The sequence below is a fragment of the Phasianus colchicus genome, chromosome 16 (genome assembly GCF_987193195.1).
Source record: "Phasianus colchicus chromosome 16, bPhaCol1.hap1.1, whole genome shotgun sequence".
Lineage (NCBI taxonomy): Eukaryota > Metazoa > Chordata > Aves > Galliformes > Phasianidae > Phasianus > Phasianus colchicus.
Window position 1 is genome coordinate 11,354,524 of NC_143451.1, and position 14,609 is coordinate 11,369,132.

The following is a 14,609-nucleotide window of genomic DNA, read 5'->3' on the forward strand; positions in this document are numbered from 1 at the left end:
ATATGCTTTTCTATAAAAGCACTCCTACAAAATCACTTAACTGCATACAACAGTACAACCTTTTTGGCTTTTTAAATGCAAATATTATACAGTCACTTCATTTTATTATCTTTTAAAGCACTTGTAGCAAGCAGCTTTGGAAAAGGAATGCTTATTTTAGAAGCCAAATTCTTGCTTCAAGTGTTCTGTGGGTTTTTTTTTTTTCCACCATGTATATAGTGCAACTAACCTATAAGCAACTAGAACAGTTTTCTGTAAAATGTTTGCCCACCTCCCTCCCTCTCTCACCACTTGTTACCACCCAAAAAAAAACTGCAAAGAAAAAAAATAGCTCTTAAAAACTGTTCTACCTTGATACTTAAACCAAGAGAAAACAAAAAGTGGCTCAACAGAAATATTAAGATAAGCATGATGCTTCACAGCTCGTTATCTTTTCACTTCCAGTTTGGCCCAAGGTGTTTATTTAAATTAAAAAGCTTTAATCATCCAGTCCAATATTTCTGAAAAGGTATGACATGGACTCCCCGTTGTGGATCCTGCGAATGGCTTCTGAGAGGATCATGCTGATATCCACAGTCTTGATCTTAGGGCACTGCAGTTTCTGGATTTCATGTGGAATTGTGTTTGTAACAACCACCTAAAGAAAGAGGAAAAAATGATCAGATACAGTCTCTTCATACTTTCCACCTTCCATATCAGAATTGTGAAACTCCACATCTATCCTCCAGATCCTATTAAACCAGTCTGGCTGACAAAGGAACAAGATTTCACATTACTGTCAGGATCAAAATCTCACAAATATCAATGCACTGCTGTAGGACTCCTCATATCCATAGAGACCAGCAGCAGTACTCTCCCTTCTTTTAATGCCAGCACCTAAGTTCAAAAAGGAAGGCATTAAGTTCCCCTTCAACGTGTGGGAGATAAGTGTGCCAATACTGACAGCTCATCTCTTTACTCTCCTTAGTTTCCCACTTCTAGAGTTTCAGGATATAGAAATGCCACTATTCTAGCATTCAAGACAACGGTAATAAAGCCTAAACACAGGATCCTACCCAGATCAATTCATAATGCCAGTATATGTTAAGAATCAAGTCAGGAGAAATTTGCTTACTTAAAAAAAAAAAAAAAAAATCATCTGAGTAGAAATTCAGAATTTACGCTTACTTCATCAATTGCAGATTCTTCTATCAGCCTGGGAGCATCCGAAGACAGCAGGCCATGTGTGGCCATTACGAAGATCTTGTAAGCCCCCCTCTCCTTGAGGGTCTCTGCTGCAGCAAGAAAGCTGTCAACATCATCTATAATGTCATCCTGTCAAACAAAGGGGACACTGAGCCACTGGAACTCAATACGTTCTCACACAGATCAACACGGTGCACCCTCAATGACCTTCTACCTTTTCCAGATATAACATCCAAATGTTATCAAAAGCTCACCACCAGAAGTTTAGTTACCAATGCAACAAAAACTGTACTTGCTGTCTGCAACTTTAACATATTAAATATGATTTATCAAAAGGCACAGCATTTTCCTTACCACAATGATAGCTATTCTTCCTCCTACATCTCCAACAACTGTGATGGGTGGTTTTTCCTTGGGAATCAGCACTGATCAACAGTAAAGTTTTAGAGAGATAGAAAACAGAAAGGAAAAGAAGGTTTATACAATTTACTTTAAGTGTAAAAACATCTGCTTTGCATCAATCACCAGTGTTTTAGAGAGAAGCAATGCAACAAGTATTCCAACTACTACAGTGTTACTGGGAAATGCAAAAAAAAAAAAGAGTATATATATTTTAAGTTTAATCAAAAGTATGAACTACACGTATACAGTGGCTTGCAGACACAACCAGTTCAATCACTCCACTGAGATCCAAGCTAGGTTTATGCAGTGAAGTTTTGCTGGTGCAGCTCCAGGTCACACCCCATTCAGCACAGTTCCTCTGTCAAGCACACAACACTGACTCAGATACACACAAACCCAGAGCCAGCTCAGCTTATGAACTCTATGTCCCAGAACAAAATCCAACCATCAAAACCAAGAGGTAGAAGAGTGCAGCCTCTATGCCTCCTCGGACCCACTGTGATGGCACAGATGTCACATGCGGCCTAACACTAGAACCACAGATTACAAAGACATCAAATATTAATCTTTTCTTCCCCCTCATGTTCTTGAAAAGATTTCTGATGGTCTATCACTATCATCCCTGCTCTCCAAAACCACAAAAAGCAAGAGGTGAACACTTTCACATACAAACTTACTTACTGGGTATCTCCAAACTGGGATGAATAGCAGCTACGTTTTTGGCTGTGGGTGGTGAATGACGACCATCTACCATGTCAGACTCAGCATCTTGAGCTTCCCCATGAATCACTGCAATTCCCAACCGTAAACGTTCAGCAAATGACTGAGCCCTGGAGAGGAAGGGTTAAAAAAAAAATCATGTATATATAAGGTATACACATTAGATTTAAAATAATTCACATGCATACATGGCTAACCTACAAGTATTTCAATTTTATTTCTAAAGTTACAGAGGAAAAATGAAATGATCCTAAAATTGCAGGACAATAGAAGAAATCACTTATCCTGTGTCATCTTGTTTTCACTAGGCTTGTGAGAGTCAGAATAGCCTTGGAAGCATCCATACAGGCTTTGCAAGCAACAGGTCAAATGCTGCAAAGGCAACAAATCTGATTACTCCCTTCTGTTTTGCCTAGTCAAAAAAAAAAAAAAAAAAAACAACTTTCTAGCCTTCAGCATTCTTGAGATCCTGTGCTTCAGCTGCTGACACATAACCATCATCAAGAATATCTGGACTGCCTATGTTTAATGAAATATAAACAACTGTTCACCTACTTATTTTTAGCAAGACGTGGACTAAGGAAGGCAGTATCCCTGACCTTCTGACACACAGCCTTAGATACCCTACCGAAGAGACATCAAACAATGACGCTGCCTAACAAACAGCTCTTGAAATTTAAACAGCAATCTACAAACTTACAAGAAGCTCCTTCACCATGCAGTATTTTCTTGAATTCAGAATTTCTGTAAAGAAGTATGAAGTCAGCTGAAGGAGTGGGAAAAGCAGAGAGGCAGGAAAATAGGAAATTCACAGCCAGTGCCTGCATCCCAGCTGCTGACAGCAGCAAAGACAAATGCAGCAGTGGGATTCAACCTGCCTTACCTTGCACACCCAGCTCAGTACCCAGCTGACACACTGATCTGATCTCCCTCTGGTCAAAGTGAGACCAGCACATGCAAAGCAAAACACGTTGTCCTAACCTTAGTACCTGAGACTTGTGGCCTGAATTACCTCCTTTACATTCAAGCCTTGTTTCACTATCCAAACAACTCAAAGTCCACAGAATAATTCACTCATTGTGATGCTCTGCTAATTAAAAACAATGAATTTTCTGCACTGTGGTTATCGTAGTTTTTCAAAAAGTTGAATGCATATAAATTATCCATCCAAATCCAAATAGTTCAAGAGTTGTGACTTAAAATGCATAATCATATAAACTTATCAATCATTTAAAAACCACAATATTACACCGAATGAAGTTCAAACAGCACTAAAGAGATTTATTCATTTTCCACTGAACTCAGAAACTGCAGAAACATCCTGAACTCCTTCAAGCAAAAGTTGTCAAAGCAGACATTCATCCAGAGAATGTTTTCCTTTATTAGGATAAACCATTCAACCATTCTTTTCTGAATACAACACGTCTCCTCAAGCACTGTTCTGAAATGCATCTGTATACATGTGAAGAAACTAAACAAATACAGCTCTGGGATCCTTTTCTACACATCTGCTGACTGACTGATCTGCTAACGGTATGACAAACTATTTGCTGGCATATGCAGTTACTTGGCAAGCATGAAAATGTTTCAACAAATGTATCTAGACCCACAAGTCAATGCTGACACCAAATAAATGAAATAAAGATAAGCATATGTAAAATAGCCATCAAAATCAAAACAAGTCACATAAAAACCACTGGGAAACAAAGATGACAGAAGTCATTGTCCCCAGTACACTTCTACAAAGTAAAACATTTCTGATTTACTATGTAAAACAGTGAAAACCTTTTTTATGAAGACAATCAAAAAAGTCTTGGCTTAAGCCTACATAACTTCTCAGCAAATTACTAGTTTGTCACTACAGCAAAAATAGTATCTCTTAAATCACCAACCAGCTCTTTGCCATCCTCTCTGAGTAGCATAACTGCAAAGAGCTCAGGTATAGCAAACCAAAAAGCTCCAGGAATTAAGAACAACTGTTTGGGCAACAAGAACTTCTCACATCAAACAGCCTCAGCCATCAAATCCCAGTCCACCATGCCAGATAATAAGCCATCCTATTTAGGATCTGATAACAATGCTCTAAGCTGTGATCATGTTAAGCAATTACTCTGGATTAATGGTGTTCTAGCCATTTTGCTTCATTCACAACAGGCAATCCGTGATGTTAACACAGAAAAATATGAATAAATAGCTTCTTAATACTAAGCACTGCACTGATTTACCACACGTGGTAAACACTACACATCTGACAGTCTAAGTGGCAGGGGGTGTGGGCTGCATCTTCTAATTGCTGAACTCATTTAGGTTCACCTGATCTGAAAAGCAAAATCACAACAGAGATTTCCTGCTCTTACAAGAGAGCAGATCTTACCCACCTCTTTGCAGACGCAGGTGATTTGGCCACAATTACAGCATTCCTGTAGTCTGGTATCTGTAGTAAATAACAGATAGCAATGTCTACTTTGTATCTTCAGACAGATTTAAACTCAGTAAGAATCAAAATTTTTTTTTTGCCAAAAGAATTTTAAACATTGAATGTTTTACCTAACATAAGAAAGAAACCTCAAGAATCCACAGTATGTGATGAGAACTTCACATCTCAGTAAGCCCAGCCATTAAGCAAATTCAGACTTTTAGCTCAAAATTCCACCTTTCATTCATATCATGTTATACACACATTACACGAAAGTAACTGCCTTAGAATAATATGCAGACTACAAAGGCAAATGTTAAAAAACAGGAAACCATGAAAACTAAAGCTTCCTGTCCTGTTTAAATTGTCTTGCAAATCCACACAGCAGTCTTTCAACACTTAAAACACAATATTTCATCTTTCCTCATTTGTGGAGTTGTTCTTCCAGTTACATGCAAAAAAAAAAAAGAAAAAAAAAAGACAGGCCACTCCATCACACCACACCAACTCCTTACATCAAAAGGCTTAAAATTTTACATTCAACATTCTGATCCTGGAGCCACAGTTTATGTCCTCTCTGTAGGTCAGCGTGAGGACGCCGCTCCAGATGCTGACAGCAGCAAAGTGGCAAGACCAAGAAGTTTGGTTTTCATTTCAATGTCTATGGGTACATGAGTCAGTCTTTACATGCACCATCCCTCCCAGGTTTGCTGCCTCACTGTCATACTGGCTTTTCTTCTCTGACACTCTCACTTCATTTAGCCAGTATTTTAGTCTCCATCTCTCATCTCAGTCTCCTGTTTTCCCTTCCAAAGCTGACTCCTTGTCAGACCAATCTTTCCTCGCCCAGTTTCAAGCATTCCACCATCTACGTTTACCAGTCCTTTCTCACCTCTTTTCCAACAGCACTTTGTGTTCCTCTCACTGCAGTCCCTTCCTTGCAAACTCAGCATTTTCCTGGGACAATCAGTCTGCCACGGAGCGCAGCAGGTAAAGAACCTGCCTGGTCTTGTAGCAGCAGTAAGACTCCACGGCCACTCTCAGCTGCAATAACAAGTCCTACAGAACAGATCCAATCCCTGGAGAACCCCAGTGTTACAGGTCTCAAGAGCTGCTAATGAATACCTGCAAACTGTTCTGCCAGAGCTGTCATTTAGCAAAACCAGGAAACGGTACCCTGAAACAGAGTTTGTGGCCTCACTATCAGATGTCAAATACCTCCAAAACATGGAAATACTTCTTTCTCACAACCACAAGCAAGCTAAGTTCTTCCACAACCTTATCCTCAGACACACAAACCGCACTGGCCAAGTATTTCCAAAAACATTCTATCTGAAAGAATTCTTTTTTTCCATACTTACTTAAGTACTGAATTTTGGCATGGACCTAACAACTGAAAACAAGGGCTTTTCAGAGGATGTGACAGGAAACATTAATAATCCGCAGCACAACCAACTCCACCTACAACAGTGGGAATTCAGCATTTGTAAAGGACAGAACATGCTAAGTCAAACAACAGACTAGGAAGATGAACATGTTGGAAGGTACGGACAAGGCAGGGCCTGTCATTTGACATAATAAAGGCTTTGATCTTGTTCAAACATCATTGCCTCACTTTTCCCCTGCCAAATTATTGAATTTGTTCTCATCTCTTCAAAAACGAAGTCAGAAAGCCAGAAATGTCATCCAAGAGACAACAGAACATCAACAGCTGCTAGTGACAAAGAGCTACATCACTCTGAGATTGGCAAATCACTCTAAGATTAACATGTGCACATAGGAAAGAAGACAATAACTATAAATATTTGCTAGGCATACAAAGGAAAACCACCAAATTATCTTCATTCCACATGGATTTCACTGATTGCACTGACCTCATCCCAGAGCACCAAATAATTCCTTCACTCCTGTGCATAAATTCCTGACAGTGAACAACTACAAGGCCTCATCCTCCCAGCTTTCAGTTAAATGCTTTGTAAGTGACCTTTGCTCTTATCAACCTGGATTCTATTTCATGCTGTTCAGTAGATCCCACCACAACTCCCATCCTAAACATTTTCCACTCTGTGCCATTCACAGTGCAGGAGATGCAGCAGCCACGGTGAACTTGAGAAGAATATTGAATTCTTTCTGAGCAACACTGGAAGAATCTTTTACAAAGGGATAATAAACACAATTCAGCTAGAGAAACTTGCCAGTATAAAACCCAGGTGACCACACTGCTTCAGTCAACCTCACTTCTAGCAAGTCATCTCCAACAAGCAGAGGAAGGAAGAAACAAAAAACAAAATATCTTTTAAGTCCTCTCCACATCCACCTCAGCAGTGCTTTGTGGATGTTCATTGGTTAGAATGCAGCAGTAGTAACAGACTTAGGTGCAACAATTCCTTGTAAATCATTCTGACAATCAGGTATCAAAATGTGCTTAGAGACAAAACCACACCCTGACCTCGTTATCTATAGACAACAGGCTCAAGTGACATGCAGTGCAAAAATTGTCCTCAATCCATCCACTTGGTCTTCTACTTTATTTTCTCTAACTTACACAGTGATTACAATGTACAGCTGTAGAAGAATGGTGAAATGGTGAGATGAAGGATGGTGCCAAAGCCAAGAGCCCAGAGTTTTGTTCTACAGCTTTCCCTTGTGCTAGGACTACAGTACCAAATAATGTCTGACAGCTGGGAAATGATTCTCTAGCAGGAGTCTTAACAATCATGGTGGGATTTTTTGTTCTTAGTTGCTTTTTTTTTTTTTTTTTTAAATCGAGGCATTTATCTCTCTGTAAATGAAAAGGTGTGGGTTAAAAAGAAACAATTACTTTCTTCCAAAATTATAATTAGTCAAGACATAAAATACATCTTATACCTACAATTATCAACTGCACGATTTGTATATATGGATCTACCAGCAGCACTTCTCAAAGCACTTTCTAAAAGTAATATCCATTTCAAAAGACAGAGAACTGGATGCACACAGCATCAGAAGTCACGCTCAAGCCAAGATGTCCTGAACAAACAGCAGGAGATTTCCCCGCAAAATAATCTGTCCTTATTTTCAGATCATGATGGACAAACTTCCATCATTTACATGTTAACCTACAAAATATTTTCATAATACTACATCAATTACACCCACACAAGCATTCCATCCTGTAAATGGCAAGGAAATTGGAAACAGGAAAGGAAGAGGACAACCAGAATAGAAAAATGCTCTTTTAAAAATATGAATTAGAAGAACATGTCTAAGAGATAGAACAGCAACCTTACATGGATAATAAAATACCAGCTCTTCATGAAAGAAAATCTCAGTCCTCTCAGGGCAGAAGAACCAACTACACAATTTCTGCCCCAAAATGACACTTCATCCTTTCAAAATCTGTTTGAAGAATTAATCTTTTCACAGGAATTGCATCAAGAGCCTTGAGACGTGACAAAAAAAAAATTAAAGAAACAAAAGGCTGTAATAGAATGGCTTTCTCACCTCTTCTTGGATGTACTGTAGTAAAAATGGAGATGCTCTCAAGTTATCAACCGGAATATTGAAGAAGCCCTGTATTTCCTTCTGATGCAAATCCATGGTAATGAGATGAGTTAGTCCTTCAGAAACAAAATAAAATAAAATAGACATATGGAGAAGCACATGAAGAACATTATTTTTCTATTCAATTTAACAAGTTTCTTTTTTCAAAACAAGCTCTGTAAGCTGCTATGGTAACAAAAAGTACATAGCAGATTAGCTATGTCTCTTTTAGATAACAGGGGTTGCCACACTTCCAGATGCCTCAGAACAACCTACATAACTGGATCAGTAGTGCCACACTGAGGCAGGTGTGATCCTTTTCCATTTGACACGTGACAAAATGGAACCACAAATGAGATGAATGGATCTATGCCACACAGTATGAGCCTAGCACAACAAACATCTGAGTTCTGAACTCCTGAGAAATGGATCCGAATTCTACCCATTGCCACATTTCTTCTTTCAAAATAAGAAACAGATCCCAGGGTACACTGTTACTGCATATCCTTCCCAGGGACAGGAGTAGAAGGAAAGAAGCAGAAAAGAAAATCTGTTGAGGACTAACAATAAATAATCACATTCTCCCACATCAACTCAAATGTAAGGAAGAGACAAAGTACACTCTCCAATAGGTAAAAGAGAGACTAGAAATGAGAAAGCACGACTGTTTAAGATTGAGAAAGGCAAAGAACAGCACTGTGAGGGAGAGAGAGCATGACCTGAAGTGGCACACTCATCCTGTCTGCACAGCAGGATGCAACGTGAAGTGGATGCTGCATTTTTTTTCTTGAACTTCTCATTTGGAGATCTCTCTGATTATACCCTTTTATGCACATTTTAAACTTACAAAAAACTGACATTATTTTTAATAAAAGTCTCAACTTGCACAGTGACCTCTTTCAATCTGAATGCTGAGCATATGATTCCCCATTGCCCCGATTATTTCATAACAATCTCCATCCTTACCAGCTTTGCACATCATTGAAGCCAGTAATTTAGAGACAATGGAGCCCCTTTTTCTCATCTTGCACTGTTTGCTGTAGGGGAAGTAAGGAATCACTCCAATAATGCTTTTGGCACAGGATGTTTTACAGGCATACACCATGATCAGGAGTTCCATGATCGTAGTATTCACGTCCCTGCAATGAGAAGTATCTGGTTTTGTATCCAAGAATAAAAATCCTGCAGCTGAGTTCAAGGTAACACCTGTACATGCCACAGAGATTTCACTCCACTGTAGTAGAGAGTGGTGTCAGAGCAATCTTCAGAAAGAATCCAGTTGTGCACCTAAGGATGCAAGTATCCTGTACCTACCATTGTAATTCTTCACTGGAATTTTTTTTCACTTTTTGGGGCAACTCAGCAGTTTTTGCTGTACTACCTTCAGGCCTTTAGTAATACAGAACAGTGTTGTAACAACTACACAACTGTTTTTTTCAATGGTTGAACTAAATGATCTTAGAGGTCTTCTCCAACCTTAATGATTCAATGAATCTATCCCCAACATTTATTCCTACTGTGTACAAAATAGATATATTTTTCAACACACATAGCTTTAATTTTAAAAGCTGTTTTGCAATATATTTCCCTTTTGTTTAAGCCAACAACAGGCTAAATATTCTGTAACTACCATCTGTTTTGTGCTCTAAATGAAAAGATAGGGAGGGCATCTCTGCAGATGGGAACTAGTCATCAACTCAGAGACCTACTAGTTCTCTAGCTACTAGAAATTTTAAAAAAAGTCTTCACATGTGTAAAGTTCTTTTCAAAACAACAAAATGGTTTTCTGTATCACCAAACACATTGCCTAGGAAATGCTTCTCCTACTTTTAGAAGCCTGTAATGGTGCTGGAGCCACGGTACTGAAAAGGAAGGAATTCAAAGGACATGGTTTGCAGAAAAATGCGGAAGAACTCAGAGAGGCCATGGAGAAAGTTTCAATGATATTTTCACTGAAAGTAAAATTAATTGATGTTAGCTTATAATTAAGTCTTCTCTGTCCATGTATTAAAGATATATATAAATCTAACCTTATACTGTATCACATATATATGATGTAATGAAAAGTTAAAACAGAAGCATTCTTATGGACAGCCTACATCAAAATACAGTGAAGTGCCTTTAAACAGTTACTCACTTAGAAACCGTCTGGATGATAAACACATCTTTTCCTCTCACAGACTCCTGAATTTGTACTCTCGTTTCTGTCAAGAAGAGAACTATGTAAGATTTGCAGGAGCAAAATGCAACAAGAAACAAGAAAAGGGTAGCCAATATATGCACGTTGTAGACAGGTAAGATTCCAGTTTTGCCAATTAAACGCTCACCTCTGTTTGGCTCTTGATAAACCTGAACCTTCCCCATCTCAACTCCTAATCGCCTGCAGGAAGAGAAAAAATAAACCAGAATATGAAAAAGTGAAAGGTAAAACAAGTGAAGAGCTCACAGTGCAATAGCTACTGAAAAGGCTGTATTTGAGGAGAAAAACAGGAAAAGAAAACCACGAGTCCTGAAACCAACAACTGCAGTGGAAATCTCTTGATGCAGCCACACTGCAGGTTAAGCTAAACTCATTTTCAAGTCAAGCTCAGAACAACCAATGGAATAAAAATACTGCTTATTAAATTATGTAGCAATTTCTCATTCTTATATATTTACACGCATTATACATACACTGCACTGTCTCTAAATCTGCAAAGTTGACAACATAAACATTCACAATACTCAAAAGGCCACTTTTAAAGCACTCTTTTCCAAAGAAAAACATCAATCTAAAGTAAATGGAAAATACTGGTGAGCTCTATTCAATGAATAAAGGAAGATAAAAGCCTGCTGAGTTTATTCCATTTCAATATTAGCAAAGACCTCTAAGAGCAGAAAGCAGGATATGATAGGTACACATGCCCAAATCCTTCCCATGCAAAACTCCTTTCTACTAGCTTTGGCACATAAATCTCAGGAATAAAATCTCACATAACAAAAGAGAAAATCAGCCTTTACTAAAACAAGTCCCATCATAAAGACACAGAGGTCCTAGACTGCCCTGCAGGCAAATATTACTTACTCAGCAATTCTCTTTGATAGTTCCATGCATGAAGAATTGGAATTAGCTGAAAACAGCACCAGTCCACCTTTCGTTATATTCATTATGGCCCCAGTTTCAGTTGATGGCACACAAAACATCAAACCTAAGTTGTCTTCCCACTCCTAAAAGACTGGAAGAGATCAAAGGCCTGGTAAATCCACAACGTTAAAAATACAAAAAGAACAAATTTCCTCTGTTTAGACAACGAGTTTTATAAGTCTGTATTCTCCAACATTCTTAGTATTTGCTATCACTACAGTTGTTTGTGATCCACAAGCTATGCCGGTTACAGACCTAGCTCAGCACATCTTGAGATGGAGCAGAAAGCACGGGTCTTCCACCTGTCCTGCCTTTTTTCTCCTACCCCAAGCTTCACATAACCTGCCAGCAAAATGTTTCACTGGAAGTCTCCAAAAGATCTCCCCTATACAGCTTCCTAGCAGGTGGGTTTTTTATTTGTTGGGGTTTCAAATGCTCTCCTTAGGCTATCATTTAGCAGCACAGATTCTCTTTTCCATAGCTGCCTTTCTAGAGCTAAGCAACACTGACTCTCAATATCACAAAGCCAGTCAGGCATCAGTCTGAGTTCAGGAGAGCCCCTTGGGTTCTGGTACCTGCTAAATCAACTAGAAGCACCTATTTCCATAGCTGCGTGTCTTTCCATCTCTTTGCAATAAATGATAAACTTACAAATATGGATGAAATGTAAGGAAGAGTTCAATAAAGTTGGTAGCTGTAAATTATGACCTCCTGCACAAAGCATCCGCTTGATGAAGCAGTTGTTGTCATTCTTTGATACTAATATTTCTCCTGTGAAAACAGGAGAAAAACATCAAGAGGAAATCTATTTTTTTTTTTTTTCAAATATAGGCACAAACACTAATTGATGGGATTCCATCTTCACGCTTATTCATTCTTCTTTGAAGCATCATATTTTCAGCCTTCTTCTAATGTACTATTTTGTTCAAATAAAAGAAATGACCAATCTACCAGCAGACACCAACAGAAGCATTCTTCTCACCTCAGAAGCATTTTACTGAAGTCCTAAGCTACAGCACTTCACTTCTTGTGTTCAAATAGCCCAAATCCCTCACCATCCATTTTAGCATTATGGAAGGGACTGAAAACATCAAAAATAAGCTACATCACTGAAAAAAAAAACTAAACAGAAGTTCACATAAATCAACAACTTTCCTACCAAGGAAATTTGTACCTCTACTTGGGAACCTAATTCTCCAAGTCATGTGTATCTATTCTAAAAATTCATTGCTTATCAACCATTAAGTACTTCCAAACAGCCAGCTAGAAGAAAAGGAACAATTTTCATACCTACAGGAACAGTTGTCTAGCTCCATTAAAAAAATACAAAACGAACTAATTCTGCCTACCTTTGCAACCACGCATACTCCTCCTTAGTTTGGCTTAGGCACAGAAACACTACCTCACTGATCCTCAGTCAAGAGACAAGGGGAGGTTGGGAACTTCCTAACAACAAACCTCCCCAGGAAGAAGCTGTGCTATGTTCAACTGCTCTAAACAAAAACCTGTCATCAAAACTTCCCAAACGTGCAGAAAGAAAGCACAACTGGGGAACAACTTCAGCAGAATTTTAATGCCTAGTAGTTGACTCAGTTAGAATCTGCTGGGACACCTGTACCACTAAAGCAACACTCTACCCCTTTCTGTCTTTTCTTTCAGATAGTAATAGAAAAATAGTAATTTAAAAAGCCTTCCCAAATGCTAGAAGGCAGCTGCCTTAAACACACAGTTTAAAGGTAATCTCCCTCTCAAACTTGGTTCCCAGTAAGGAAAAATATTAGGAAAACTAAGGAAAAATACAAACTGAATTCCATTTCTCAGCTCATGTTTCTTCCTTCCTTCTGGCACACACTTACTTTCCACAACTCCCAGTGGCAATCACCTGCCCAATACTCATAATGCATCTTCAATCCAACAAAGTGAGAGTATACTCAAAATGCTTTCAGGCCTCAGAACATCAGCTGAAAGCATCCTTCTCTGGCATAATGGGAACAACGTTGAGACAACCTTCAATTGTTACTGCAAACCTTTACAAGGCAATTTGAAGATAACTTTTATCTCCAGTTATGTTACCTTCCTTCCTGCACAGATTAGGAAAATAAAGAGGAATTAAGAAATCTGGTGAAAGATGAGAGCTGTTTCACGTTTACTGCTCAGGATGCACCTTACTCCACAATGAGGTACTGCCACTCACAACCAAGAAGAAAGATGTGCAGTTTTTCACATAACCACAGGTCAAGGACACGTGGATGTACTGCAACAGCAACAACTGAGCTACAGCGTGTGGTGTAGGGAGAAGTCAGTTTTGCGGAGCAACACTGATGCATCAAACAGGAAAAGGATGCTGGGATGGCAGCAAACTGACAACAACTTTATTAGATGTGCATAGATGTGACTCCACAGGTGCCCATGGGACCACAGCCCTCCCTGGCTGCAGGTGGATGCATCTCCCAGGCTGTAAGAAAACACACACACCGTGGTGCGGGCTGCTCCATCAGCTCCTACCCTTCCTCCTGGGCAGAACGCAGCTACACCAGCATTAGATGATGAATACGATTCCTGGACGGGCTGCACGCGATCCCATCGGCTTTCCCTTTTACACCTCCACCAATTCAGCGCATGCAATACGGAAAGCAACAGAGGCATTAACAGCCGTCTGGAACCGCCGCTTCTAAGCGCGATCCCCACGGGCCGGGGGCAGCCCGGCCCCTTCCCACGAGGGGATGCGGTTCTCACCGCCCCACAACGACCTGGGCAGCAACCGATCCCCAACGGCTCGCTCAGAGGGCCGAGCCCCGCACCCACACCTCCCTACCGCTCCGCACTCCGTCGGGGCGGCGGCCTGAGCGTCCCTCAGCCCCCGTCGTGCCACCAACAACACCCCGCTCCTTCCTTCACCTGCGGGGCCGCCGATGAACCCCCAGAAAGCGGCTCCCTCCCACACGGCCGGTGAGGAGAAGCCCATTTCTCGGGCGGCGGAGCGCCGTGCGGGGCAGGGTGTGGAAGGGGAGCTGAAGGCCTTACCTACCGGCTCCGGCCCTCCGGTCCCGGGAGAAGGCGGCCCGGCCCGGAGGGATGGTAGAGAGGCAGAGGCAGCGCGGAGCTCAGCCCCTCCAGCGGTTATCCGCTCGCAAGATGGCGGCGCCGCGAGGGGGGGGGGGCGGGCGGAGGGCGCGTGAGGGGCGGGAGTGAGGCCACGCCCTGCCCCCCCACAGCCCTTCCCGCCGAGGCCTCGCGCCG

The 14,609-nt window shown here is 40.5% G+C and overlaps 1 protein-coding gene across 5 annotated transcripts; it reads right to left on the reverse strand.

Annotated features, from left to right (window-relative positions):
• Window positions 1-426: 426 nt before the first annotated feature.
• On the reverse strand, window positions 427-14,546 carry PRPSAP2 (phosphoribosyl pyrophosphate synthetase associated protein 2). 5 transcript variants are annotated; one of them, XM_090151475.1, is made up of 12 exons: window positions 14,394-14,534; window positions 12,021-12,140; window positions 11,310-11,460; window positions 10,573-10,625; window positions 10,383-10,449; window positions 9,212-9,384; window positions 8,207-8,322; window positions 4,686-4,741; window positions 2,269-2,417; window positions 1,540-1,610; window positions 1,168-1,314; window positions 427-637 (listed from the first exon to the last, which is right to left on the reverse strand). In XM_090151475.1, the coding sequence occupies exons 3-12, from the start codon at window positions 11,426-11,428 to the stop codon at window positions 479-481; spliced, it is 1,110 nt and encodes a 369-aa protein (XP_090007601.1). In that variant the 5' UTR covers window positions 11,429-11,460; window positions 12,021-12,140; window positions 14,394-14,534; the 3' UTR covers window positions 427-478. The 5 variants fall into 5 exon arrangements, with proteins under 5 accessions (XP_090007601.1, XP_090007602.1, XP_031462687.1 ...); XM_090151476.1 differs by having other exon boundaries at window positions 14,398-14,532; XM_031606827.2 differs by lacking the exon at window positions 12,021-12,140 and having other exon boundaries at window positions 14,398-14,546.
• Window positions 14,547-14,609: the final 63 nt, after the last annotated feature.

What these genes read in the sequence shown, in the direction of transcription:
- PRPSAP2 (XM_031606827.2), bottom strand. Translation starts at nt 11,428, where the DNA reads ATGTTTTGTGTGCCATCAACTGAAACTGGGGCCATAATGAATATAACG. An exon ending in CTATCAAAGAGAATTGCTGA is followed by an intron (nt 10,626 to 11,309) that starts GTAAGTAATATT and finishes CTCTTCCTGCAG; the next exon opens with GCGATTAGGAGTTGAGATGG. An exon ending in TTCAATGATGTGCAAAGCTG is followed by an intron (nt 8,323 to 9,211) that starts GTAAGGATGGAG and finishes TTGTTTCTGAAG; the next exon opens with GACTAACTCATCTCATTACC.